A 26,216-nucleotide genomic window follows, 5' to 3' on the forward strand; every position below is an offset into this window, starting at 1 on the left:
CTCTACTCTAGCTCTGCCTTGAAACATAACTAAACTCTACTCTAGCTCTGGCTGGAAACATATCTAAACTCTACTCTAGCTCTGCCTTGAAACATATCTAAACTCTACTCTAGCTCTGACTTGAAACATAACTAAACTCTACTCTAGCTCTGTCTTGAAACATATCTAAACTCTACTCTAGCTCTGCCTTGAAACATAACTAAACTCTACTCTAGCTCTGCCTTGAAACATATCTAAACTCTAGTCTAGCTCTGTCTTGAAACATAACTAAACTCTACTCTAGCTCTGTCTTGAAACATATCTAAACTCTACTCTAGCTCTGTCTTGAAACATAACTAAACTACTCTAGCTCTGTCTTGAAACATATCTAAACTCTACTCTAGCTCTGTCTTGAAACATATCTAAACTCTACTCTAGCTCTGTCTTGAAACATATCTAAACTCTACTCTAGCTCTGTCTTGAAACATATCTAAACTCTACTCTAGCTCTGTCTTGAAACATATCTAAACTCTACTCTAGCCCTGGCTGGAAACATATCTAAACTCTACTCTAGCTCTGGCTGGAACCATATCTAAACTCTACTCTAGCTCTGTCTTGAAACATATCTAAACTCTACTCTAGCTCTGGCTGGAAACATATCTAAACTACTCTAGCTCTGGCTGGAAACATATCTAAACTCTACTCTAGCTCTGTCTTGAAACATATCTAAACTCTACTCTAGCTCTGTCTTGAAACATATCTAAACTCTACTCTAGCTCTGTCTTGAAACATATCTAAACTACTCTAGCTCTGTCTTGAAACATATCTAAACTCTACTCTAGCTCTGTCTTGAAACATAACTAAACTTTACTCTAGCTCTGTCTTGAACCATATCTAAACTCTACTCTAGCTCTGTCTTGAAACATATCTAAACTCTACTCTAGCTCTGTCTTGAAACATATCTAAACTCTACTCTAGCCCTGGCTGGAAACATATCTAAACTCTACTCTAGCTCTGGCTGGAACCATATCTAAACTCTACTCTAGCTCTGCCTTGAAACATAACTAAACTCTACTCTAGCTCTGGCTGGAAACATATTTAAACTCTACTCTAGCTCTGCTTTGAAACACATCTAAACTCTACTCTAGCTCTGCCTTGAAACATAACTAAACTCTACTCTAGCTCTGGCTGGAAACATATCTAAACTCTACTCTAGCTCTGCCTTGAAACATATCTAAACTCTACTCTAGCCCTGGCTGGAAACATATCTAAACTCTACTCTAGCTCTGGCTGGAAACATATCTAAACTCTACTCTAGCTCTGGCTGGAACCATATCTAAACTCTACTCTAGCTCTGCCTTGAAACATAACTAAGCTCTACTCTAGCTCTGACTGGAAACATATTTAAACTCTACTCTAGCTCTGCTTTGAAACATATCTAAACTCTACTCTAGCTCTGTCTTGAAACATATCTAAACTACTCTAGCTCTGTCTTGAAACATATCTAAACTCTACTCTAGCTCTGTCTTGAAACATATCTAAACTACTCTAGCTCTGTCTTGAAACATATCTAAACTCTACTCTAGCTCTGTCTTGAAACATAACTAAACTTTACTCTAGCTCTGTCTTGAACCATATCTAAACTCTACTCTAGCTCTGTCTTGAAACATATCTAAACTCTACTCTAGCTCTGTCTTGAAACATATCTAAACTCTACTCTAGCCCTGGCTGGAAACATATCTAAACTCTACTCTAGCTCTGGCTGAACCATATCTAAACTCTACTCTAGCTCTGGCTGGAACCATATCTAAACTCTACTCTAGCTCTGCCTTGAAACATAACTAAACTCTACTCTAGCTCTGGCTGGAAACATATTTAAACTCTACTCTAGCTCTGCCTTGAAACATATCTAAACTCTACTCTAGCTCTGTCTTGAAACATAACTAAACTTTACTCTAGCTCTGTCTTGAACCATATCTAAACTCTACTCTAGCTCTGTCTTGAAACATATCTAAACTCTACTCTAGCTCTGTCTTGAAACATATCTAAACTCTACTCTAGCCCTGGCTGGAAACATATCTAAACTCTACTCTAGCTCTGGCTGGAACCATATCTAAACTCTACTCTAGCTCTGCCTTGAAACATATCTAAACTCTACTCTAGCTCTGCCTTGAAACATAACTAAACTCTACTCTAGCTCTGGCTGGAAACATATTTAAACTCTACTCTAGCTCTGCTTTGAAACACATCTAAACTCTACTCTAGCTCTGCCTTGAAACATAACTAAACTCTACTCTAGCTCTGGCTGGAAACATATCTAAACTCTACTCTAGCTCTGCCTTGAAACATATCTAAACTCTACTCTAGCCCTGGCTGGAAACATATCTAAACTCTACTCTAGCTCTGGCTGGAAACATATCTAAACTCTACTCTAGCTCTGGCTGGAACCATATCTAAACTCTACTCTAGCTCTGCCTTGAAACATAACTAAGCTCTACTCTAGCTCTGACTGGAAACATATTTAAACTCTACTCTAGCTCTGCTTTGAAACATATCTAAACTCTACTCTAGCTCTGTCTTGAAACATAACTAAACTTTACACTAGCTCTGTCTTGAACCATATCTAAACTCTACTCTAGCTCTGTCTTGAAACATATCTAAACTCTACTCTAGCTCTGTCTTGAAACATATCTAAACTCTACTCTAGCCCTGGCTGGAAACATATCTAAACTCTACTCTAGCTCTGGCTGGAACCATATCTAAACTCTACTCTAGCTCTGGCTGGAACCATATCTAAACTCTACTCTAGCTCTGCCTTGAAACATAACTAAACTCTACTCTAGCTCTGGCTGGAAACATATTTAAACTCTACTCTAGCTCTGCCTTGAAACATATCTAAACTCTACTCTAGCTCTGTCTTGAAACATAACTAAACTTTACTCTAGCTCTGTCTTGAACCATATCTAAACTCTACTCTAGCTCTGTCTTGAAACATATCTAAACTCTACTCTAGCTCTGTCTTGAAACATATCTAAACTCTACTCTAGCCCTGGCTGGAAACATATCTAAACTATACTCTAGCTCTGGCTGAACCATATCTAAACTCTACTCTAGCTCTGCTTGAAACATATCTAAACTCTACTCTAGCTCTGCCTTGAAACATAACTAAACTCTACTCTAGCTCTGCTGAAACATATTTAAACTCTACTCTAGCTCTGCTTTGAAACACATCTAAACTCTACTCTAGCTCTGCCTTGAAACATAACTAAACTCTACTCTAGCTCTGGCTGGAAACATATCTAAACTCTACTCTAGCTCTGCCTTGAAACATATCTAAACTCTACTCTAGCCCTGGCTGGAAACATATCTAAACTCTACTCTAGCTCTGGCTGAAACATATCTAAACTCTACTCTAGCTCTGGCTGGAACCATATCTAAACTCTACTCTAGCTCTGCCTTGAAACATAACTAAGCTCTACTCTAGCTCTGACTGGAAACATATTTAAACTCTACTCTAGCTCTGCTTTGAAACATATCTAAACTCTACTCTAGCTCTGTCTTGAAACATATCTAAACTACTCTAGCTCTGTCTTGAAACATATCTAAACTCTACTCTAGCTCTGTCTTGAAACATATCTAAACTACTCTAGCTCTGTCTTGAAACATATCTAAACTCTACTCTAGCTCTGTCTTGAAACATAACTAAACTCTACTCTAGCTCTGTCTTGAACCATATCTAAACTCTACTCTAGCTCTGTCTTGAAACATATCTAAACTCTACTCTAGCTCTGTCTTGAAACATATCTAAACTCTACTCTAGCCCTGGCTGAAACATATCTAAAACTAGCTCTGGCTGGAACCATATCTAAACTCTACTCTAGCTCTGGCTGGAACCATATCTAAACTCTACTCTAGCTCTGCCTTGAAACATAACTAAACTCTACTCTAGCTCTGGCTGGAAACATATTTAAACTCTACTCTAGCTCTGCTTTGAAACATATCTAAACTCTACGCTAGCTCTGCCTTGAAACATAACTAAACTCTACTCTAGCTCTGGCTGGAAACATATCTAAACTCTACTCTAGCTCTGCCTTGAAACATATCTAAACTCTACTCTAGCTCTGACTTGAAACATAACTAAACTCTACTCTAGCTCTGTCTTGAAACATATCTAAACTCTACTCTAGCTCTGCCTTGAAACATAACTAAACTCTACTCTAGCTCTGCCTTGAAACATATCTAAACTCTAGTCTAGCTCTGTCTTGAAACATATCTAAACTACTCTAGCTCTGTCTTGAAACATAACTAAACTCTACTCTAGCTCTGTCTTGAAACATATCTAAACTCTACTCTAGCTCTGTCTTGAAACATAACTAAACTACTCTAGCTCTGTCTTGAAACATATCTAAACTCTACTCTAGCTCTGTCTTGAAACATATCTAACCTCTACTCTAGCTCTGTCTTGAAACATATCTAAACTCTACTCTAGCTCTGTCTTGAAACATATCTAAACTCTACTCTAGCTCTGTCTTGAAACATATCTAAACTCTACTCTAGCCCTGGCTGGAAACATATCTAAACTCTACTCTAGCTCTGGCTGGAACCATATCTAAACTCTACTCTAGCTCTGCCTTGAAACATAACTAAACTCTACTCTAGCTCTGTCTTGAAACATATCTAAACTCTACTCTAGCTCTGTCTTGAAACATAACTAAACTCTACTCTAGCTCTGTCTTGAAACATATCTAAACTACTCTAGCTCTGTCTTGAAACATAACTAAACTCTTCTCTAGCTCTGTCTTGAAACATAACTAAACTCTACTCTAGCTCTGTCTTGAAACATAACTAAACTCTTCTCTAGCTCTGTCTTGAAACATAACTAAACTACTCTAGCTCTGCCTTGAAACATATCTAAACTCTACTCTAGCTCTGCCTTGAAACATAACTAAGCTCTACTCTAGCTCTGACTGGAAACATATTTAAACTCTACTCTAGCTCTGCTTTGAAACATATCTAAACTCTACTCTAGCTCTGTCTTGAAACATATCTAAACTACTCTAGCTCTGTCTTGAAACATATCTAAACTCTACTCTAGCTCTGTCTTGAAACATATCTAAACTACTCTAGCTCTGTCTTGAAACATATCTAAACTCTACTCTAGCTCTGTCTTGAAACATAACTAAACTTTACTCTAGCTCTGTCTTGAACCATATCTAAACTCTACTCTAGCTCTGTCTTGAAACATATCTAAACTCTACTCTAGCTCTGTCTTGAAACATATCTAAACTCTACTCTAGCCCTGGCTGGAAACATATCTAAACTCTACTCTAGCTCTGGCTGGAACCATATCTAAACTCTACTCTAGCTCTGGCAGGAACCATATCTAAACTCTACTCTAGCTCTGCCTTGAAACATAACTAAACTCTACTCTAGCTCTGGCTGGAAACATATTTAAACTCTACTCTAGCTCTGCCTTGAAACATATCTAAACTCTACTCTAGCTCTGTCTTGAAACATAACTAAACTTTACTCTAGCTCTGTCTTGAACCATATCTAAACTCTACTCTAGCTCTGTCTTGAAACATATCTAAACTCTACTCTAGCTCTGTCTTGAAACATATCTAAACTCTACTCTAGCCCTGGCTGGAAACATATCTAAACTATACTCTAGCTCTGGCTGGAACCATATCTAAACTCTACTCTAGCTCTGCCTTGAAACATATCTAAACTCTACTCTAGCTCTGCCTTGAAACATAACTAAACTCTACTCTAGCTCTGGCTGGAAACATATTTAAACTCTACTCTAGCTCTGCTTTGAAACACATCTAAACTCTACTCTAGCTCTGCCTTGAAACATAACTAAACTCTACTCTAGCTCTGGCTGGAAACATATCTAAACTCTACTCTAGCTCTGCCTTGAAACATATCTAAACTCTACTCTAGCCCTGGCTGGAAACATATCTAAACTCTACTCTAGCTCTGGCTGGAAACATATCTAAACTCTACTCTAGCTCTGGCTGGAACCATATCTAAACTCTACTCTAGCTCTGCCTTGAAACATAACTAAGCTCTACTCTAGCTCTGACTGGAAACATATTTAAACTCTACTCTAGCTCTGCTTTGAAACATATCTAAACTCTACTCTAGCTCTGTCTTGAAACATATCTAAACTACTCTAGCTCTGTCTTGAAACATATCTAAACTCTACTCTAGCTCTGTCTTGAAACATATCTAAACTACTCCTGCTCTGTCTTGAAACATATCTAAACTCTACTCTAGCTCTGTCTTGAAACATAACTAAACTCTACTCTAGCTCTGCCTTGAAACATATCTAAACTCTACTCTAGCTCTGCCTTGAAACATAACTAAACTCTACTCTAGCTCTGCCTTGAAACATATCTAAACTCTAGTCTAGCTCTGTCTTGAAACATATCTAAACTACTCTAGCTCTGTCTTGAAACATAACTAAACTCTACTCTAGCTCTGTCTTGAACCATATCTAAACTCTACTCTAGCTCTGTCTTGAAACATATCTAAACTCTACTCTAGCTCTGTCTTGAAACATATCTAAACTCTACTCTAGCTGGAAACATATCTAAACTCTACTCTAGCTCTGGCTGGAACCATATCTAAACTCTACTCTAGCTCTGGCTGGAACCATATCTAAACTCTACTCTAGCTCTGCCTTGAAACATAACTAAACTCTACTCTAGCTCTGGCTGGAAACATATTTAAACTCTACTCTAGCTCTGCTTTGAAACATATCTAAACTCTACGCTAGCTCTGCCTTGAAACATAACTAAACTCTACTCTAGCTCTGGCTGGAAACATATCTAAACTCTACTCTAGCTCTGCCTTGAAACATATCTAAACTCTACTCTAGCTCTGACTTGAAACATAACTAAACTCTACTCTAGCTCTGTCTTGAAACATATCTAAACTCTACTCTAGCTCTGCCTTGAAACATAACTAAACTCTACTCTAGCTCTGCCTTGAAACATATCTAAACTCTAGTCTAGCTCTGTCTTGAAACATATCTAAACTACTCTAGCTCTGTCTTGAAACATAACTAAACTCTACTCTAGCTCTGTCTTGAAACATATCTAAACTCTACTCTAGCTCTGTCTTGAAACATAACTAAACTACTCTAGCTCTGTCTTGAAACATATCTAAACTCTACTCTAGCTCTGTCTTGAAACATATCTAACCTCTACTCTAGCTCTGTCTTGAAACATATCTAAACTCTACTCTAGCTCTGTCTTGAAACATATCTAAACTCTACTCTAGCTCTGTCTTGAAACATATCTAAACTCTACTCTAGCTCTGTCTTGAAACATATCTAAACTCTACTCTAGCTCTGGCTGGAACCATATCTAAACTCTACTCTAGCTCTGCCTTGAAACATAACTAAACTCTACTCTAGCTCTGTCTTGAAACATATCTAAACTCTACTCTAGCTCTGTCTTGAAACATAACTAAACTCTACTCTAGCTCTGTCTTGAAACATATCTAAACTACTCTAGCTCTGTCTTGAAACATAACTAAACTCTTCTCTAGCTCTGTCTTGAAACATAACTAAACTCTACTCTAGCTCTGTCTTGAAACATAACTAAACTCTTCTCTAGCTCTGTCTTGAAACATAACTAAACTACTCTAGCTCTGTCTTGAAACATATCTAAACTCTACTCTAGCTCTGTCTTGAAACTATAATATCTTAACTCTACTCTAGCTCTGTCTTGAAACATATCTAAACTCTACTCTAGCTCTGTCTTGAAACATATCTAAACTCTACTCTAGCTCTGTCTTGAAACATATCTAAACTCTACTCTAGCTCTGTCTTGAAACATATCTAAACTCTACTCTAGCTCTGTCTTGAAACATATCTAAACTCTACTCTAGCTCTGTCTTGAAACATATCTAAACTCTACTCTAGCTCTGGCTGGAAACATATCTAAACTCTACTCTAGCTCTGTCTTGAAACATAACTAAACTCTACTCTAGCTCTGTCTTGAAACATAACTAAACTCTACTCTAGCTCTGTCTTGAAACATATCTAAACTCTACTCTAGCTCTGTCTTGAAACATAACTAAATAGCTCTGTCTTGAAAAACTAAACTACTCTAGCTCTGTCTTGAAACTAAATATCTAAACTCTACTCTAGCTCTGTCTTGAAACATATCTAAACTCTAAACTCTCTAGCTCTGTCTTGAAAAACATAACTAAACTCTACTCTACTAGCTCTGTCTTGAAACATAACTAAAACATGAAACATATCTAAACTCTACTCTAGCTCTGTCTTGAAACATATCTAAACTCTACTCTAGCTCTGTCTTGAAACATATCTAAACTCTACTCTAGCTCTGTCTTGCTCTGCTCTTGAAACATATCTAAACTCTACTCTAGCTCTGTCTTGAAACATATCTAAACTCTACTCTAGCTCTGTCTTGAAACATAACTAAACTCTACTCTAGCTCTGTCTTGAAACATATCTAAACTCTACTCTAGCTCTGTCTTGAAACATATCTAAACTCTACTCTAGCTCTGGCTGGAAACATATCTAAACTCTACTCTAGCTCTGGCTGGAAACATATCTAAACTCTACTCTAGCTCTGTCTTGAAACATATCTAAACTCTACTCTAGCTCTGGCTGGAAACATATCTAAACTCTAGTCTAGCTCTGGCTGGAAACATATCTAAACTCTACTCTAGCTCTGGCTTGAAACATATCTAAACTCTACTCTAGCTCTGGCTGGAAACATATCTGAACTCTACTCTAGCTCTGCCTTGAAACATATCTAAACTCTACTCTAGCTCTGTCTGGAAACATAACTAAACTCTACTCTAGCTCTGTCTTGAAACATATCTAAACTCTACTCTAGCTCTGCCTTGAAACATATCTAAACTCTACTCTAGCTCTGCCTTGAAACATTACTAAACTCTACTCTAGCTCTGGCTGGAAACATAACTAAACTTTACTCTAGCTCTGGCTGGAAACATAACTAAACTCTACTCTAGCTCTGCCTTGAAACATTACTAAACTCTACTCTAGCTCTGGCTGGAAACATAACTAAACTTTACTCTAGCTCTGGCTGGAAACATAACCAAACTCTACTCTAGCTATGGCTGGAAACATAACTAAACTACTCGAGCTCTGGCTGGAACCATAACTAAACTCTTCTCTAGCTCTGTCTTGAAATAAGTCGTTCTGGATAAGCGCGTCTGCTAAATGACTTAAATGTAAATGTAAATTAAACATATCTAAACTCTACTCTAGCTCTGCCTTGAAACATAACTAACCTCTCTCTACTCTAGCTCTGTCTTGAAACATAACTAACCTCTACTCTAGCTCTAGCTGGAAACATAACTAAACGCTACTCTAGCCCTGGCTGGAAACATAACTAAACTCTACACTTGCTATGGCTATAAACATAACTAAAACAGACTGAAATACAACTTAACAGAACTATAACACTGTAATCCTTCCTTTGGTCAACGTACCTCCCCTGGTGGTTCAGATAGGTACTGCGTGAGTCACTGGACCTGATGGAAGAGTGACAATTCAAACTGATTTGAATAAATGTAACATTTTATTGTCCAGTCAGTAATGTTCTATTGTCTCTGTTAAATCTCTTGTTTCTTTATTATATTGTCATGTCCAGTATCACAGTAAAGGATGTGAAGGCCCTGTTACCTCATATCAACTACAGAGTCCCCAACATGCGCTTCCTCAAAGACAAGCTACAGGTAATAGATGATAGATATCCCCAGGCATGTACAGGCTGCCACAGTTTTAAATGAGATGATTTGTACATGTAATAACTTGTGTACTTCCTGTCTGGACAGGAAGTGGAAGCCAGGTGTGATCTCTCCTTCCCTCACTTTGCTCAGCTCTACAGAACATTGATGTTCGACGCACAGAGGAGTGTGAGTAATAGAAAATATACATACACACACACACACACAAATGCTCATGCACACACACAAATACACACACACACACTCCATGCCCTGTGTACCCCTCCCTCACCAGGCTCTCCCATTGTTCCCTCAGATCATTGAGCAGCTGGAGCTCTCTTTCCCCCTCCGGTGAGTCCCACCTCCTCCTCTTCTCTTTTCCTCCACCTCCTATTGTCCATATGTGTCTTCCCAAATCTCCTCCATTTCTTTGAAGTCTATCTATCTTCCTACCTTCTTTTTTATTCTCCTCTATTCTCAACCTACTAATTAGAGGTAACCTATAGATATTGTACTGCCCTTTAAAACATTTTCTGTGTGTGTGTGTGTGTGTGCGTGCGTGCGTGCGTGCGTGTGTGTGTGTGTGTGTGTGTGTGTGTGTGTGTGTAGGAATGTGGACAGACCAGAGCTGTGTCAGATCTCTTTTTACGACTTCCAGAAGTTTCTACAGCTGGATCAGAAGGTACTGGCACATTTTCACGTGCTTCACGGTTAACGTATTACACAGTGCTGCTGTGAGAGTCTCCTGCTCAGTGAAACAGATGCTGCTGTCTGTAACTGTATGAGCTCTCTAGAGATGTACTAGAGAGCTAATCTCTGCATCTTTGCACTAATGGTTTATGTGATAGCATGGACAGTACCATTGAGAACTATCTCCATTTTAATGTTCTCAATTTCTTCTTCTACTACTTCTATGAGTATATTGACAGTTTGTAAACAAACTGAAACGGTACATACATACTGCCACCAGGAGTGTGTTGTCTGAACAGGTATCAGAATCTCCTCCTTTTCTTTGATGTCTATCCATCTCCCCACCTCACATTTCTTTTGTATTCTTCTTGAATCTCCTTTATTGGTGTACACAGACAGACAATTAACAGAATACACAGATAGACAATTGACAGAGTATACATACAGACAATTAACAGAATACACAGACAGACAATTAACAGAGCACTACTCTGGACGGGCGGGCAAGTGCGGGCAGCGATCGTTTCGAAGAGCATGCATTTAGTTTTACTTGCAGTTGGAGGCCATGGAAGGAGAGTTGTATGGCATTGAAGCTCGTCTGGAGGTTAGTTAACACAGTGTCCAAAGAAGGGCCAGAAGTATACAGAATGGTGTCGTCTGTATAGAGGTGGATCAGAGACTCACCAGCAGCAAGATCGAAATCATTGATATATTCAGAGAAGAGAGTCAGCCCAAGAATTGAACCCTGTGGCACCCCGATAGAGACTGCCAGATGCCCGGACAACAGGCCCTCAGATTTGACACACTGAACTCTGTCAGATAAGTAGTTGCTGAACCAGGCGAGGCAATCATTTGAGTAACCAAGGCTGTTGAGTCTGCTGATAAGAATGTGGTGATTGACAGAGTCAAAAGCCTTGGCCAGGTCAATGAATATGGCTGCACAGTATTGTTTCTTATCTATGGCGGTTAAGATATCATTTAGTACCTTGAGCGTGGCTGAGGTGCACCCGTGACCAGCTCTGAATCCAGATTGCATAGCGGAGAAGGTACAGTGGGATTCGAAATGGTCGGTGATCTGTTTGTTAACTTTCGAAGACCTTAGAAAGGCAGGGTAGGATAGATTTAGCTCTGTAGCAGTCTGGGTCAAGAGTGTCCCCCCCTTTGAAGAGTGGGATGACCGCAGCTGCTTTCCAATCTTTGGGAATCTCAGACGACACGAAAGAGAGGATGAACAGGCTAGTAATAGGGTTGCAACAATTTCGGCAGATAATTTTTAGAAAGAAAGGGTCCAGATTGTCTAGCCCGGCTGATTTGTAGGGTTCCAGATTTTGCAGCTCTTTCAGAACATCAGCTGACTGGATTTGGGAGAAGGAGAAATGGGGAAGGCTTGGGTGAGTTGCTGTGGGGGGTGCAGTGCTGTTAACCGGGGTAGGGGTAGCCAGGTGGAAAGCATGGCCAGCCGTGAAAAAATGCTTCTTGAAATTCTCAATTATAGTGGATTTATCGGTGGTGATAGAGTTTCCTATCCTCAGTGCAGTGGGCAGCTGGGAGGAGGTGCTCTTATTCTCCATGGACTTTACAATGTTCCAGAACTTTTTTTAGTTTGTGTTGCAGGAAGCAAATTTCTGCTGTGTATATTGGTTTCTAGCTTCCCTAAAAAGTTGCATTTCACAGGGGCTGTTCGATGCTAATGCAGAACGCCACAGGATGTTTTTGTGTTGGTTAAGGGCAGTCAGGTCTGGAGAGAACCAAGTGCTATATCTGTTCTTGGTTCTAAATTTCTTGAATGGGGCATGCTTATTTAAGATGGCGATGAAGGCTTTTTTTTTAAATAACTAGGCATCCTCTACTGACAAGATGAGGTTGATATCCTTCCAGGATACCCGGACCAGGTCAATTAGAAAGGCCTGCTCGCTGAAGTGTTTCAGGGAGCATTTGATAGTGATGAGTGGAGGTCGTTTGACTGCTGACATATAACGGATGCAGGCAATGAGGTAGTGATCGCTGAGATCTTGGTTGAAAACAGCAGAGTTGTATGTCGAGGGCAAGTTGGTTAGGATGATATCTATGAGGGTGCCCGTGTTTACGGCTTTGGGGAGGTACCTGGTAGGTTCATAGATAATTTGTGTGAGATTGAGGGCATCAAGCTTAGATTGTAGGATGGTCGGGGTGTTAAACATGTCACAGTTTAGGTCACCTAGCAGCACGAGCTCTGAAGATAAATGGGGGGCAATCAGTTCACATATGGTATCCAGATAACAGCTGGGGGCAGAGGGTGGTCTATAGCAGGCGGCAACAGTGAGAGACTGGTTTTTAGAGAGGTGGACTTTTAAAAGTAGAAGTTCAAATTGTTTGGGTACAGACCTGGATAGTAGGACAGAACTCTGCAGGCTATCTCTGCAGTAGATTGCAACACCACCCCCTTTTGCCATTCTATCTTGTCTAAAAATGTTGTAGTTAGGGATGGAGATTTCAGAGTTATTGGTGGTCTTCCTAAGCCAGGATTCAGACACGGCTAAGACATCCGGGTTGGCAGAGTGTGCTAACGCAGTGAATAAAACAAACTTAGGGAGGAGGCTTATAATGTTAACATGCATGAAACCAAGGCTTTTATGGTTACAGAAGTCATCAAAAGAGAGCGCCTGGGGAATAGGAGAGGAGCTAGGCACTGCAGGGCCTGGATTCACCTCTACATCGCCAGAGGAACAGAGGAGGAGTAGGATAAGGGTACGGCAAAATGCCATGAGAATTGGACGTCTAGGACGTAAAAGGAGCAGGTTTCTGGGGGCGATAAAATAGATTCAAGGAATAGTGTACAGACAAAGGTATGGTAGGATGTGAATACAGTGGAGGTAAACCTAGGCATTGAGTGATGATGAAAGAGATATTGTCTCTAGAAACATAATTGAAACCAGGTGATGTCATCGCATGTGTGGGTGGTGGAACTGAAAGGTTGGATAAGGAAAATGAGCAGGGCTAGAGGCTCTACAGTGAAATAAGCCAATAAACACTAACCAGAACAGCAATGGACAAGGCATATTGACATTAAGGAGAGGTATGCTTAGCTGAGTGATCATAAGGGTCCAGTGAGTAGTGAGGTTTGTTGGGGTCACAGCGATTCAGACAGCTAGCCGAGCCGTGGGTTGCAAGCTAGCAGAAGATGGAGGTCTGTTTTTAGCCACCCCGTGCGTTTCCGTCGGTAGATTAGTGGGTTCCGTGTGGTAGAGGGGACAAATCCAATTGTCAAAATAGTTATAGTTATAGTGGCCCAAGAAGATTGTTCGATAGACCTGTTCAGATAGCAGCCGATATGCTCAAGAGAGCTAACGATTAGCGGGCCGCAGTTAGCAGATGGGCGTTCAGGTTACGTCGCGATGGAGGGGCCAGTTTAATAACTCCCTAGGGCAGATAATGTCGGTATTCCAGTCGTGAAGGCCCGGTGGGGCTCCGCATCGGCAGTAAAACGGGTCCGGATAGTTGTTTGTAGCCCAGGAGTGGCTGATGGAACTCTTCAGTTGGCTAGCTTCAGGATAATTGGTGTTTGCTCCGGAATCGACGTTAGCCAATAGTCACTCGGATAGCAGCTTGTTAGCTGCAAGATCCAGGTGTAAATGTCCAGAGCTTGCGGTAGAAATCCGGGGATATGCTCTGGAGTCGTGTTGTACAAAACTGGTGATAGCTTTCCTAGCTAAAGGATAGCTGATGACTGCTAGCCGTGTTTAGCTGAATACTAACGTTAGCTAGTGAGCTGGCTAACTTCTGGCTAACTTCTGGCTAACTCCTGGCTAACTTCTGGCTAGCTTCTAGCTAGCTTCTGGCTAGCTTCTGTTGTGGATTTTGGATATGAGGTGAATAATAATACTTTTGGGGAAAAAATAAATCCGCACCACATTTGGTGAGGCGGGTTGCAGGAGAGTGTTTTGAAGTTTAGTTTTTAGAAAAAATATATAACAAGATATGCGAAGAAAAAGACAAAAAGATACAAAACATATATACACGGGACAAGATGAGGACAAAGGATGTCTGACTGCTACACCATCTTGGAAACCTTGAAGAAAAAAAAAGACAGACAATTAACAGAGATTACAGACAGAAAATTAACAGAGTACACAGACAGACAATAAACAGAGTACACAGACAGACAATTAACAGAGTATACAGACAGACAATTAACAGAGTATACAGACAGACAATAAACAGAGCACACAGGTCAGACAATAAACAGAGTATACAGACAGACAATTAACAGAGTATACAGACAGACAATTAACAGAGTACACAGATAGACAATAAACAGAGTATACAGACAGACAATTAACAGAGTATACAGACAGACAATTAACCATATACAGTCAGCTACATTATAACTTATGCAGGTAGAGATGTATGAATAAAACTACAGACTACATTACAAACCATATATAGTCAGCTATATTATAACTTATGCAGGTAGAGATGTATGAATAAAACTACAGACTACATTACAAACCATATACAGTCAGCTACATTATAACTTATGCAGGTAGAGATGTATGAATAAAACTACAGACTACATTACAAACCATATATCGTCAGCTACATTATAACTTATGCAGGTAGAGATGTATGAATAAAACTACAGACTAATTTACAAACCATATAGAGTCAGCTACATTATAACTTATGCAGGTAGAGATGTATGAATAAAACTACAGACGACATTACAAACCATATATAGTCAGCTACATTATAACTTATGCAGGTAGAGACGTATGAATAAAACTACAGACTAATTTACAAACCATATAGAGTCAGCTACATTATAACTTATGCAGGTAGAGATGTATGAATAAAACTACAGACTACATTACAAACCATATATAGTCAGCTATATTATAACTTATGCAGGTAGAGATGTATGAATAAAACTACAGACTACATTACAAACCATATACAGTCAGCTACATTATAACTTATGCAGGTAGAGATGTATGAATAAAACTACAGACTACATTACAAACCATATATCGTCAGCTACATTATAACTTATGCAGGTAGAGATGTATGAATAAAACTACAGACTAATTTACAAACCATATAGAGTCAGCTACATTATAACTTATGCAGGTAGAGATGTATGAATAAAACTACGGACGACATTACAAACCATATAGAGTCAGCTACATTATAACTTATGCAGGTAGAGATGTATGAATAAAACTACAGACTACATTACAAACCATATATCGTCAGCTACATTATAACTTATGCAGGTAGAGATGTATGAATAAAACTACAGACTAATTTACAAACCATATAGAGTCAGCTACATTATAACTTATGCAGGTAGAGATGTATGAATAAAACTACGGACGACATTACAAACCATATAGAGTCAGCTACATTATAACTTATGCAGGTAGAGATGTATGAATAAAACTACAGACGACATTACAAACCATATATAGTCAGCTACATTATAACTTATGCAGGTAGAGACGTATGAATAAAACTACAGACTAATTTACAAACCATATAGAGTCAGCTACATTATAACTTATGCAGGTAGAGATGTATGAATAAAACTACAGACTACATTACAAACCATATAGAGTCAGCTACATTATAACTTATGCAGGTAGAGATGTATGAATAAAACTACAGACTAATTTACAAACCATATAGAGTCAGCTACATTATAACTTATGCAGGTAGAGATGTATGAATAAAACTACAGACGACATTACAAACCATATATAGTCAGCTACATTATAACTTATGCAGGTAGAGACGTATGAATAAAACTACAGACTAATTTACAAACCGTATAGAGTCAGCTACATTATAACTTATGCAGGTAGAGATGTATGAATAAAACTACAGACGACATTACAAACCATATATAGTCAGCTACATTATAACTTATGCAGGTAGAGACGTATGAATAAAACTACAGACTAATTTACAAACCATATAGAGTCAGCTACATTATAACTTATGCAGGTAGAGACGTATGAATAAAACTACAGACTAATTTACAAACCATATAGAGTCAGCTACATTATAACTTATGCAGGTAGAGACGTATGAATAAAACTACAGACTACATTACAAACCATATAGAGTCAGCTACATTATAACTTATGCAGGTAGAGATGTATGAATAAAACTACAGACGACATTACAAACCATATATAGTCAGCTACATTATAACTTATGCAGGTAGAGACGTATGAATAAAACTACAGACTAATTTACAAACCATATAGAGTCAGCTACATTATAACTTATGCAGGTAGAGACGTATGAATAAAACTACAGACTAATTTACAAACCATATAGAGTCAGCTACATTATAACTTATGCAGGTAGAGACGTATGAATAAAACTACAGACTACATTACAAACCATATAGAGTCAGCTACATTATAACTTATGCAGGTAGAGATGTATGAATAAAACTACAGACGACATTACAAACCATATATAGTCAGCTACATTATAACTTATGCAGGTAGAGATGTATGAATAAAACTACAGACTAATTTACAAACCATATAGAGTCAGCTACATTATAACTTATGCAGGTAGAGATGTATGAATAAGACTACAGACTACATTACAAACCATATATAGTCAGCTACATTATAACTTATGCAGGTAGAGATGTATGAATAAAACTACAGACTAATTTACAAACCATGTACAGTCAGCTACATTATAACTTATGCAGGTAGAGATGTATGAATAAAACTACAGACTAATTTACAAACCATGTACAGTCAGCTACATTATAACTTATGCAGGTAGAGATGTATGAATAAAACTACAGACTAATTTACAAACCATATAGAGTCAGCTACATTATAACTTATGCAGGTAGAGATGTATGAATAAAACTACAGACGACATTACAAACCATATATAGTCAGCTACATTATAACTTATGCAGGTAGAGATGTATGAATAAAACTACAGACTAATTTACAAACCATATAGAGTCAGCTACATTATAACTTATGCAGGTAGAGATGTATGAATAAAACTACAGACTACATTACAAACCATGTACTGTCAGCTACATTATAACTTATGCAGGTAGAGATGAATGAATAAAACTACAGTCGACATTACAAACCATATAGAGTCAGCTACATTATAACTTATGCAGGTAGAGATGTATGAATAAAACTACAGACTACATTACAAACCATATATAGTCAGCTACATTATAACTTATGCAGGTAGAGATGTATGAATAAAACTACAGACTACATTACAAACCATATATAGTCAGCTACATTGTAACTTATGCAGGTAGAGATGTATGAATAAAACTACATGGACATGACGATGTGCAATGGGGGAAATATAGTTAGTCCGTGGCAGAGCGCAAAGGGCAGTGCAAAGAGCAATGTGCAGTTCTAGGAATAAAGTGAAGGGTGCATAGACACGGTGAGTATTGCAGGGTGCATAGACAGTGTGACTATTGCAGGGTGCATGGGCAGTGTGAGTATTGCAGGGTGGATAGACATTGTGAGTATTGCAGGGTGCATAGACAGTGTGAGTATTGCAGGGTGCATAGACAGTGTGAGTATTGCAGGGTGCATAGACATTGTGAGTATTGCAGGGTGCATAGACAGTGTGAGTATTGCAGGGTGCATAGACAGTGTGAGTATTGCAGGGTGCATAGACAGTGTGAGTATTGCAGGGTGCATAGACAGTGTGAGTATTGCAGGGTGCATAGACAGTGTGAGTATTGCAGGGTGCATGGGCAGTGTGAGTATTGCAGGGTGCATAGACCGTGTGATTACTGCAGGGTGCATAGACAGTGTGCATATTGCAGAGTGCATAGTCATTGTGAGTATTGCAAGGTTCATTGACAGCGTGCGTATTGTAGGGTTCATAGACAGTGTGAGTATTGCAGGGTGCATAGACAGTGTGCGTATTGTAGGGTTCATAGAGTGTGCATATTGAAGAGTGCATAGTCCATGAATCAGAAGATCCAGGTGGCCGGTTGGTAAGGGTCACAGCATGGGGGAAGAAGCTGTTCAGGTTGCAGAAGGTTTTGGTTGTGATTGATCTGTACCGTTCGCCAGAGGGGAGTCTTTAAAAGAGGTGACGATCATTGTGAAAGTGGTCGGTGATGATCTTTCCTGCATGCTTCCTTGTCCTGGAGTCATGAAGGTTTACGATGGAGGGCAGGTGGCAGCATTTCCACAATCCGTTGCAGTTTGCCCTTGGACCAGGCAGAGGCATTCCGAACTAGACAGTGATCGAGGAGGTGAGGATGGACTCGATGATGGCTGTGTAGAGTGAGAGTTTGAATTTATTCAGCTGACGCAAGAAGTGCACCCTCTGTTGTGCCTTCTTGGTGACCACTGTGCTGTTGTCCTCCCACTTGAGGTTGTGGGAGGTGATGGTCCCCAGGAATTTGAATGACTCAGCCGTACTTACAGCTGAGCCATTGATTTCAAGCCGTAGATTTTTTGTGACTGCACCAGGCCACCATCCTGTCAACCTCTCTCCAGTACATAGACTCGTCACCGTTGGAGATAAGGCCGACCAGGGTGGTGTCATCTGCGAACTTGAGTTGTTTGACCGACGGGTTGTCGGCGGTGCATTCGTTGGATTAGAGTGAGCATAGAAGAAGGGACAGAGAGTCCAAGAGAGGTTTTCCCTGCTTCACGTATTATGTCCTGTTGGACAGGAAGTTGTTGATTCACTGACAAATGGAGTCAGATGACTTCACACAAGTCTTTGGGTTGTCGAGGTGCTGAAGGATGTAGTGGAGATCCATGTTGACAGCGGCGTCCACAGACCTGTTGGCTCTATAGGCGAACTGCAGTGGGTCGAGGAGGCTGTAAGTGAAGGTTTTGAGGTGGGATAGGATAAGGCTAAGGTTGGTGATCTAACTGTCACCTGTAGTTATGGAACGTTTGCTCAGGAGTATAATTCATTGGTGATCTCTCCTGATGACCTGGTTGAATTTCTGTGATCTTTCCTTAACCCATAGAAAGTCCCACCCAGTTGACTACTTCAAAATTGTGAGTCCTCAATGGTACTGCAAATGCTAAAACAAGCTTTGTGGCAAATTAGTCCTCTATCCAACTCTATGACTGAGACGTGTTTCCTGGTCGCATGTTGATGATGTCATGACCATGTGACACATGCAGGAGTCATGGGCGTCGGACCTGAGCCGTGTCAGAGAGTTCCTAACGGGCTACCTGAGGGGTGGAGCACAGACCGAACCTATGCTACAGCTAGATGAGGTAAGACGCATGCATACAAACACATGCACACATACACACCACTCTCTCTCTCCCTGGTCTGCTCATCCTCTAATGTTTTGTTCTCTGTTCAGTTCCTGACGTTCCTGTACTCCAAGGAGAACTCATTGTGTGACCCTCGACCTGCTGTTGTTGTCTCTGACGACATGAAGAGACCCCTGTCTCAGTACTGGATTTCCTCATCACACAACACGTAGGGTCACACCTCTATACCTCTATACCTCTACCTCTCTGTATCTCTCTCAAATTACCAAATTACATACTGCTCATTCAACCCTCCATATAACACTCTCTCTTTTCACTTCCTTTCCTCCTCTCCTATCTTCCTCTTCTCTCCCTCCCTCTCCCTCATTCGCTCCCTCTCCCTTTCTCCCCCTTCTCTCTCAGGTATCTGACAGGTGATCAGTTCTCCAGTGAGTCATCTCTAGAGGCCTACGCTCGTTGCCTGAGGATGGGCTGTCGCTGCATAGAACGTAAGAACCTTCATCTTCCTCAACTCCCTCTGTCTCTCTTTCGCAATTCAATTCCTCCTCAACTCCCTCTGTCTCTCTTTCTCAATTCAATTCCTCTTCAACTCCCTCTATCTCTCTTTCTCAATTCAATTCCTCTTCAACTCCCTCTATCTCTCTTTCTCAATTCAATTCCTCTACAACTCCCTCTATCTCTCTTTCTCAATTCAATTCCTCTTCAACTCCCTCTATCCCTCTTTCTCAATTCAATTCCTCTTCAACTCCCTCTATCTCTCTTTCTCAATTCAATTCCTCTTCAACTCCCTCTGTCTCTCTTTCTCAATTCAATTCCTCTTCAACTCCCTCTGTCTCTCTTTCTCAATTCAATACCTCTTCAACTCCCTCTCTCTCTTTCTCAATTCAATTCCTCTTCAACTCCCTCTCTCTCTTTCTCAATTCAATTCCTCTTCAACTCCCTCTATCTCTCTTTCTCAATTCAATATCTCACTTTCTCAATTCAATTCCTCTTCAACTCCCTCTATCTCTCTTTCTCAATTCAATTCTATTCTAAATGCTTTATTGGCATGATGAAAAAAAGTTGTATTGCCAAAGCAACACCACACAAGAATAAAGCACGCAGGAACATTCAAAGCAATTATTCATCAAATCTAACCTTGACCTTTGACCTTGCACTGTGTGAAAACATTGTTTCAGTTGATTGCTGGGATGGGCCTGATGACCTGCCAATCATCTACCATGGCCACACTCTCACCTCCAAGATCAAATTCCTGGATGTGCTGCACACCATCAAAGAGCATGCCTTTGTCACTTCAGAGTGAGTAGACACTCACTCACTCACTCACTCACTCACTCACTCACTCACTCACTCACTCACTCACTCACTCACTCACTCACTCACTCACTCATTCACTCACTCACTGTCTCTCTTTAACATGTGTGTCTTACACGTGTGTTTGTATCTGTGTGTATCTGTATCTGTAGGTACCCAGTGATTCTGTCCATAGAGGACCACTGTAGTGTGGTCCAACAAAGGAACATGGCTACTCACTTTAAGAAGGTGTTTGGAGATCTGCTGCTGACCAAACCAGTGGACCTGAATGCAGATGAGCTGCCCTCGCCCTACCAGCTACGCAGGAAGATACTCATCAAGGTGACTGAACAACCGAACGGTCAAACACACTGACCATAACATGACCATGCCAAGTCTGTGGGCTGTGTCTGACATGGCTGTCTGAAATGGCTGTAGGGCCTCTGGTCATAAGACTACAAAAGGGAATAGTATGCCATTTCAGACACAATACTGACCCAAAGTCAACCACTAGTCAACCTTAACTAAAATGTGTGTGTGTTTCAGCACAAGAAACTGGTGGAGGGCTCTCTGTATGAAGAGGTGACGTCAGCCAGCTACTCTGAGGCTGACATCAGTAACTCCCTCAGGAATGGCATTCTCTACCTGGAAGACCCCATAGACCACGTGAGTGTGTGTGTGGGAACATATGTGTATGTGACGTGTGGGCATACAGTAGATATGTGTGTGTGTCATCATTTCTATGTTGGTTACACGTGTGTTTGTGTGTGTGTGTGTGTGTGTGTGTGTGTGTGTGTGTGTGTGTGTGTGTGTGTGTGTGTTTCAGACATGGACTCCCCACTACTTTGTTCTGAGCAGTAATAAGATCTACTACTCGGAGGAGACTTCTCACTACCAGACTGCCGAGGAAGAGGAGGAGGAGGAGGAAGAGGAGGGGGGGAGGGGGATGGTTACAAATGTGAGTGGAACAAACAATTCTTGCTCACACCATATTTAACTGTCCTGTTTGGTCATATTTGGTAACAACATACTTTCTGTGACCTACTTAAAATAATTCAACACACTCAATGACCTTCAATGTGAGGAAAGAAACCTAAATGTAATTGTTAGGTAATTACTATTTTACCACTTAATGTCTAACTACAGTACTTACTAGGTAAATAGCAGGATGTCGAATTAAGTGGAACGGAATGTTTTGTAATTTGCATTTCTAATCTCTCTCTCCCCTCCCCTCCCCTCCCCTCTCTCCCCCTCCCCCTCTTTCCTCCCACCACCGCCCCCTCTGTCCCCCTCCCTCTCCCCCCATCTAGGAGTGTAACAACAATGAGCAGCACTGTGCAGAGCGCTGGTTCCATGGGAAGCTGGGAGGGGGGCGGGATGGGAGACAGGTTGCTGAGAAACTGTTGCAGGAGTACTGTGAGGGCGGGGGCAAGGATGGGACCTTCCTGGTCCGAGAGAGTGAGACCTTCGTAGGAGACTACACCCTCTCATTTTGGTCAGTCACCTATGTCTCTATGCTGGTCTTCTCTATGTCTCTATGCTGGTCCTCTCTATGCTGGTCTTCTCTATGTCTCTATGCTAGTCCTCTCTATGCTGGTCTTCTCTATGTCTCTATGCTAGTCCTCTCTATGTCTCTATGCTGGTCCAATCTATGTCTCTATGTTGGTCCTCTCTATGTCTCTATGCTGGTCCTCTCTGTGCTGGTCCTCTCTATGTCTCTATGCTGGTCCTCTCTATGCTGGTCTTCTCTATGTCTCTATGCTAGTCCTCTCTATGTCTCTATGCTGGTCCAATCTATGTCTCTATGTTGGTCCTCTCTATGTCTCTATGCTGGTCCTCTCTGTGCTGGTCCTCTCTATGTCTCTATGCTGGTCTTCTCTATGTCTCTATGCTAGTCCTCTCTATGTCTCTATGCTGGTCCAATCTATGTCTCTATGTTGGTCCTCTCAATGTCTCTATGTTGGTCCTCTCAATGTCTCTATGCCGGTCCTCTCTATGCTGGTCCTCTCTGTGCTGGTCCTCTCTATGTCTCTATGCTGGTCCTCTCTGTGCTGGTCCTCTCTATGTCTCTATGCTGGTCCACTCTGTGCTGGTCCTCTCTATGTCTCTATGCTGGTCCTCTCTGTGCTGGTCCTCTCTGTGCTGGTCCTCTCTATGTCTCTATGCTGGTCCTCTCTATGCTGGTCCTCTCTGTGCCTGTCCTCTCTATGTCTCTATGCTGGTCCTCTCTGTGCTGGTCCTCTCTATGTCTCTATGCTGGTCCTCTCTGTGCTGGTCCTCTCTATGTCTCTATGCTGGTCCTCTCTGTGCTGGTCCTCTCTATGCTCAAAACTTGAGACGTCTGTAGCATTGTTTTGTGTGACAAAATAGTCTATTTTAGAGTAGCCTTTTATTGTCCCCAGCACAAGGTGCACCTGTGTAATGATCATGCTGTTTAATCAGCTTCTTGATATGCCACACCTGTCAGGTGGATGGATTAATTTGACAAAGGAGATATTCTCACTAACATGGATGTAAACAAATGTGTGCACACAATTTGAGAGAATTAAGCTGTTTATGTGTATGGAACATTTCTGGGATCTTTTATTTCAGCTCATGAATCATGGGACCAACACTTTACATGTTGTGTTTATATTTTTGTTCAGGATAGTACACTCAATACAGTAGGGAGTTAGGATGCCATTTGGAACCTTGTAGGTCCCCAGGATATGATGTCATGTGTGGGCCCTTCCATCTTGATTGACACCTGTGGCCCCTCCCCTCCAGGCGATCTGGGCGTGTGCAGCACTGTAGGATCCATTCCCGCCAGGAGTCTGGCTCCACCCGCTACTACCTGACTGACAACTTGGTGTTTGACAGCCTGTATAGACTCATCTGCCACTACAGAGACACGCCCCTACGCTGCAACGAGTTTGAGATGAGGCTGGGCAGCCCTGTACCACAGCCCAACGCACACGAGAGCAGAGAGTAAGAGGGGAGGGGGGTTGGTGTGTGTGTGCGTGTGTGTGTGTGTGTGTGTGTGTGTGTGTGTGTGTGTGTGTGTGTGTGTGTGTGTGTGTGTGTGTGTGTGTGTGTTTGGGAGAGAGAGAGAGAAAGTTAATGTGTTAGTAACACACATGTTGTGTTCCCCATGTTCACACACACACCAGTGGAGGCTGCTGAGGGGAGGACAGCATATAGTAATGGCTGGAACGGAGTGAATGGAATGACATCAAAAATATAGAAACCATGTGTTTGATGTTGTTGATATCTTTCCACCTGTTCCGCTCCATTCATTACCACGAGCCCGTCCTCCCCAATTAAGGTGCCACCACCCTCCTGTGACACACACATGTCCTCATAAACACACACACGCGTCCTCATACATGCACGCTTTCATACACACATACGTCCTCATACACACAGACGCGTGAGTACTCTGTGTTATGTTGTGTTTAGGTGGTTCCACTCCAGTCTTTCTCGTGTCCAGGCTGAACACATGTTGATGAGGGTACCCAGAGACGGGGCCTACCTGCTCCGCAAACGCAGCGACATCAACTCCTACGCTATCTCCTTCAGGTAACACACACACACAAACACACCCATAGAAAAACAAAGACTTTTCAATGATATTCTAATTAAATTAAATTAGCTTCGTAGACAACAATGACATGCTTACTTACGGGTCCTTTTCCAACAATGCTAAAATAGACGCAGTGAATAACGAATAAAAAAAGAGATTAAAAATAACATGGCTAAATACAGGAAGTAGAAAATAACATGGCTATATACAGGAAGTAGAAAATAACATGGCTATATACAGGCAGTACCAGTACCGAGTTGATCTGCAGGGGTACGAGGTATTTGAGGTAGATACAGTACCAGTCAAAAGTTTGGGCACACCTACTGGAATCATGTGGTAACCAAAAAAGTGTTCAACAAATCTAAATATATTTTATATTTCAAAGTAGCCACCAATTGCCTTGATGACAGCTTTGCACACTCTTGGTATTCTCTCAACCAACAGTCCCACATATGTTGAGCACCTGTTGGCTCCTTTTCCTTCACTCTGCGGTCCAACTCATCCCAAACCATCTCAATGGGTCAATTGGTCAAATAGCCATTACACAGCCTGCAGGTGTCCCACTAAGTGCAAACCAGATGGGATGGTGTATCGCTGCAGAATGCTGTGGTAGCCATGCTGGTTAAGAGTGCCTTGAATTCTAAATAAATCACAGACAGTGTCACCAGCAAAGCACCCCACATCATGACATCTCCTCCTCCATGCTTCACGGTGGGAACCACACATGCGGAGATAATCGGTTCACCTACTCTGCGTCTCACAAAGACACGGCGGTTGGAACCAAAAATCTAAAATTTGGACTCATCAGACCAAAGGACAGATTTCCACTGGTCTCATGTCCATTGCTTGTGTTTCTTGGGCCAAGCAAGTCTCTTCTTCTCATTGGTGTCATTTAGTAGTGGTGTCTTTGCAGCAATTCGACCATGAAGGCCTGATTCATGCAGTCTCCTCTGAACAGTTGATGTCTGTTACTTCAACTCTGTGAAGCATTTATTTGGGCTGCAATTTCTGAGGCTGGTAACTCTAATGAACGTATCCTCTGCAGCAGAGGTAACTCAGGGTCATCCTTTCCTGTGGCGGTCCTCATGAGAGCAAGTCTCATCATTGCGCTTGATGGTTTTTGCGACTGCACTTGAAGAAAATGTAGAAGTTCTTGACATTTTCTGGATTGACTGACCTTCATGTCCTAAAGTAATGATGGACTGTCGTTTCTCTTTGCTTATTTGAGCTGTTCTTGCCATAATACGGACTTGGTCTTTCACCAAATAGTGCTGTCTTGTGTATACCCCCCTACCTTATCACAACACAACTGATTGGCTCAAATGCATTAAGAAGGAAATTAACAAGTTCATTATTTTTACACAAATTCACTTTTAACAGCTGTTAATTGAAATGCATTCCAGGTGACTACCTCATGAAGCTGGTTGAGAGAATGCAAAGAGAGTGCAAAGCTGTCATCATGGCAAAGGGTGGATACTTTGAAGAATCTCAAATATAAAATATATTTTGATTTATTGAACACTTTGTTTTGGTTACTACATGATTCCATATATGTTATTTCATAGTTTTGATGTCTTCATTATTATTCTACAATGTAGAAAATAGTAAAACAATTAAAAAAGCCCTTGAATCAGTAGGTGTGTCCAAACTTTTGACTGGTGCTGTATGTACTTTACATTTACGTAGTGTATAGCAGCATCGTA

At 41.0% G+C, this 26,216-nt stretch overlaps 1 protein-coding gene across 1 annotated transcript in view; it reads left to right on the plus strand.

The window, feature by feature from the left end:
- The window catches only part of LOC115108766 (1-phosphatidylinositol 4,5-bisphosphate phosphodiesterase gamma-1-like), a 114,231-nt gene that overhangs the window by 59,110 nt on the left and 28,905 nt on the right, over window positions 1-26,216 (plus strand). The window contains exons 5-18 of the mRNA XM_065009185.1: window positions 9,639-9,723; window positions 9,823-9,903; window positions 10,031-10,065; window positions 10,324-10,396; window positions 19,560-19,655; window positions 19,748-19,866; window positions 20,061-20,146; window positions 20,837-20,957; window positions 21,125-21,293; window positions 21,498-21,617; window positions 21,778-21,909; window positions 22,262-22,446; window positions 23,718-23,918; window positions 24,390-24,509. Coding sequence (XP_064865257.1) covers window positions 9,639-9,723; window positions 9,823-9,903; window positions 10,031-10,065; window positions 10,324-10,396; window positions 19,560-19,655; window positions 19,748-19,866; window positions 20,061-20,146; window positions 20,837-20,957; window positions 21,125-21,293; window positions 21,498-21,617; window positions 21,778-21,909; window positions 22,262-22,446; window positions 23,718-23,918; window positions 24,390-24,509 — 1,623 coding nt within the window. The remainder of the gene's footprint in view (window positions 1-9,638; window positions 9,724-9,822; window positions 9,904-10,030; window positions 10,066-10,323; window positions 10,397-19,559; window positions 19,656-19,747; window positions 19,867-20,060; window positions 20,147-20,836; window positions 20,958-21,124; window positions 21,294-21,497; window positions 21,618-21,777; window positions 21,910-22,261; window positions 22,447-23,717; window positions 23,919-24,389; window positions 24,510-26,216) is intronic.

This window comes from Oncorhynchus nerka, linkage group LG24 (assembly GCF_034236695.1).
Source record: "Oncorhynchus nerka isolate Pitt River linkage group LG24, Oner_Uvic_2.0, whole genome shotgun sequence".
Lineage (NCBI taxonomy): Eukaryota > Metazoa > Chordata > Actinopteri > Salmoniformes > Salmonidae > Oncorhynchus > Oncorhynchus nerka.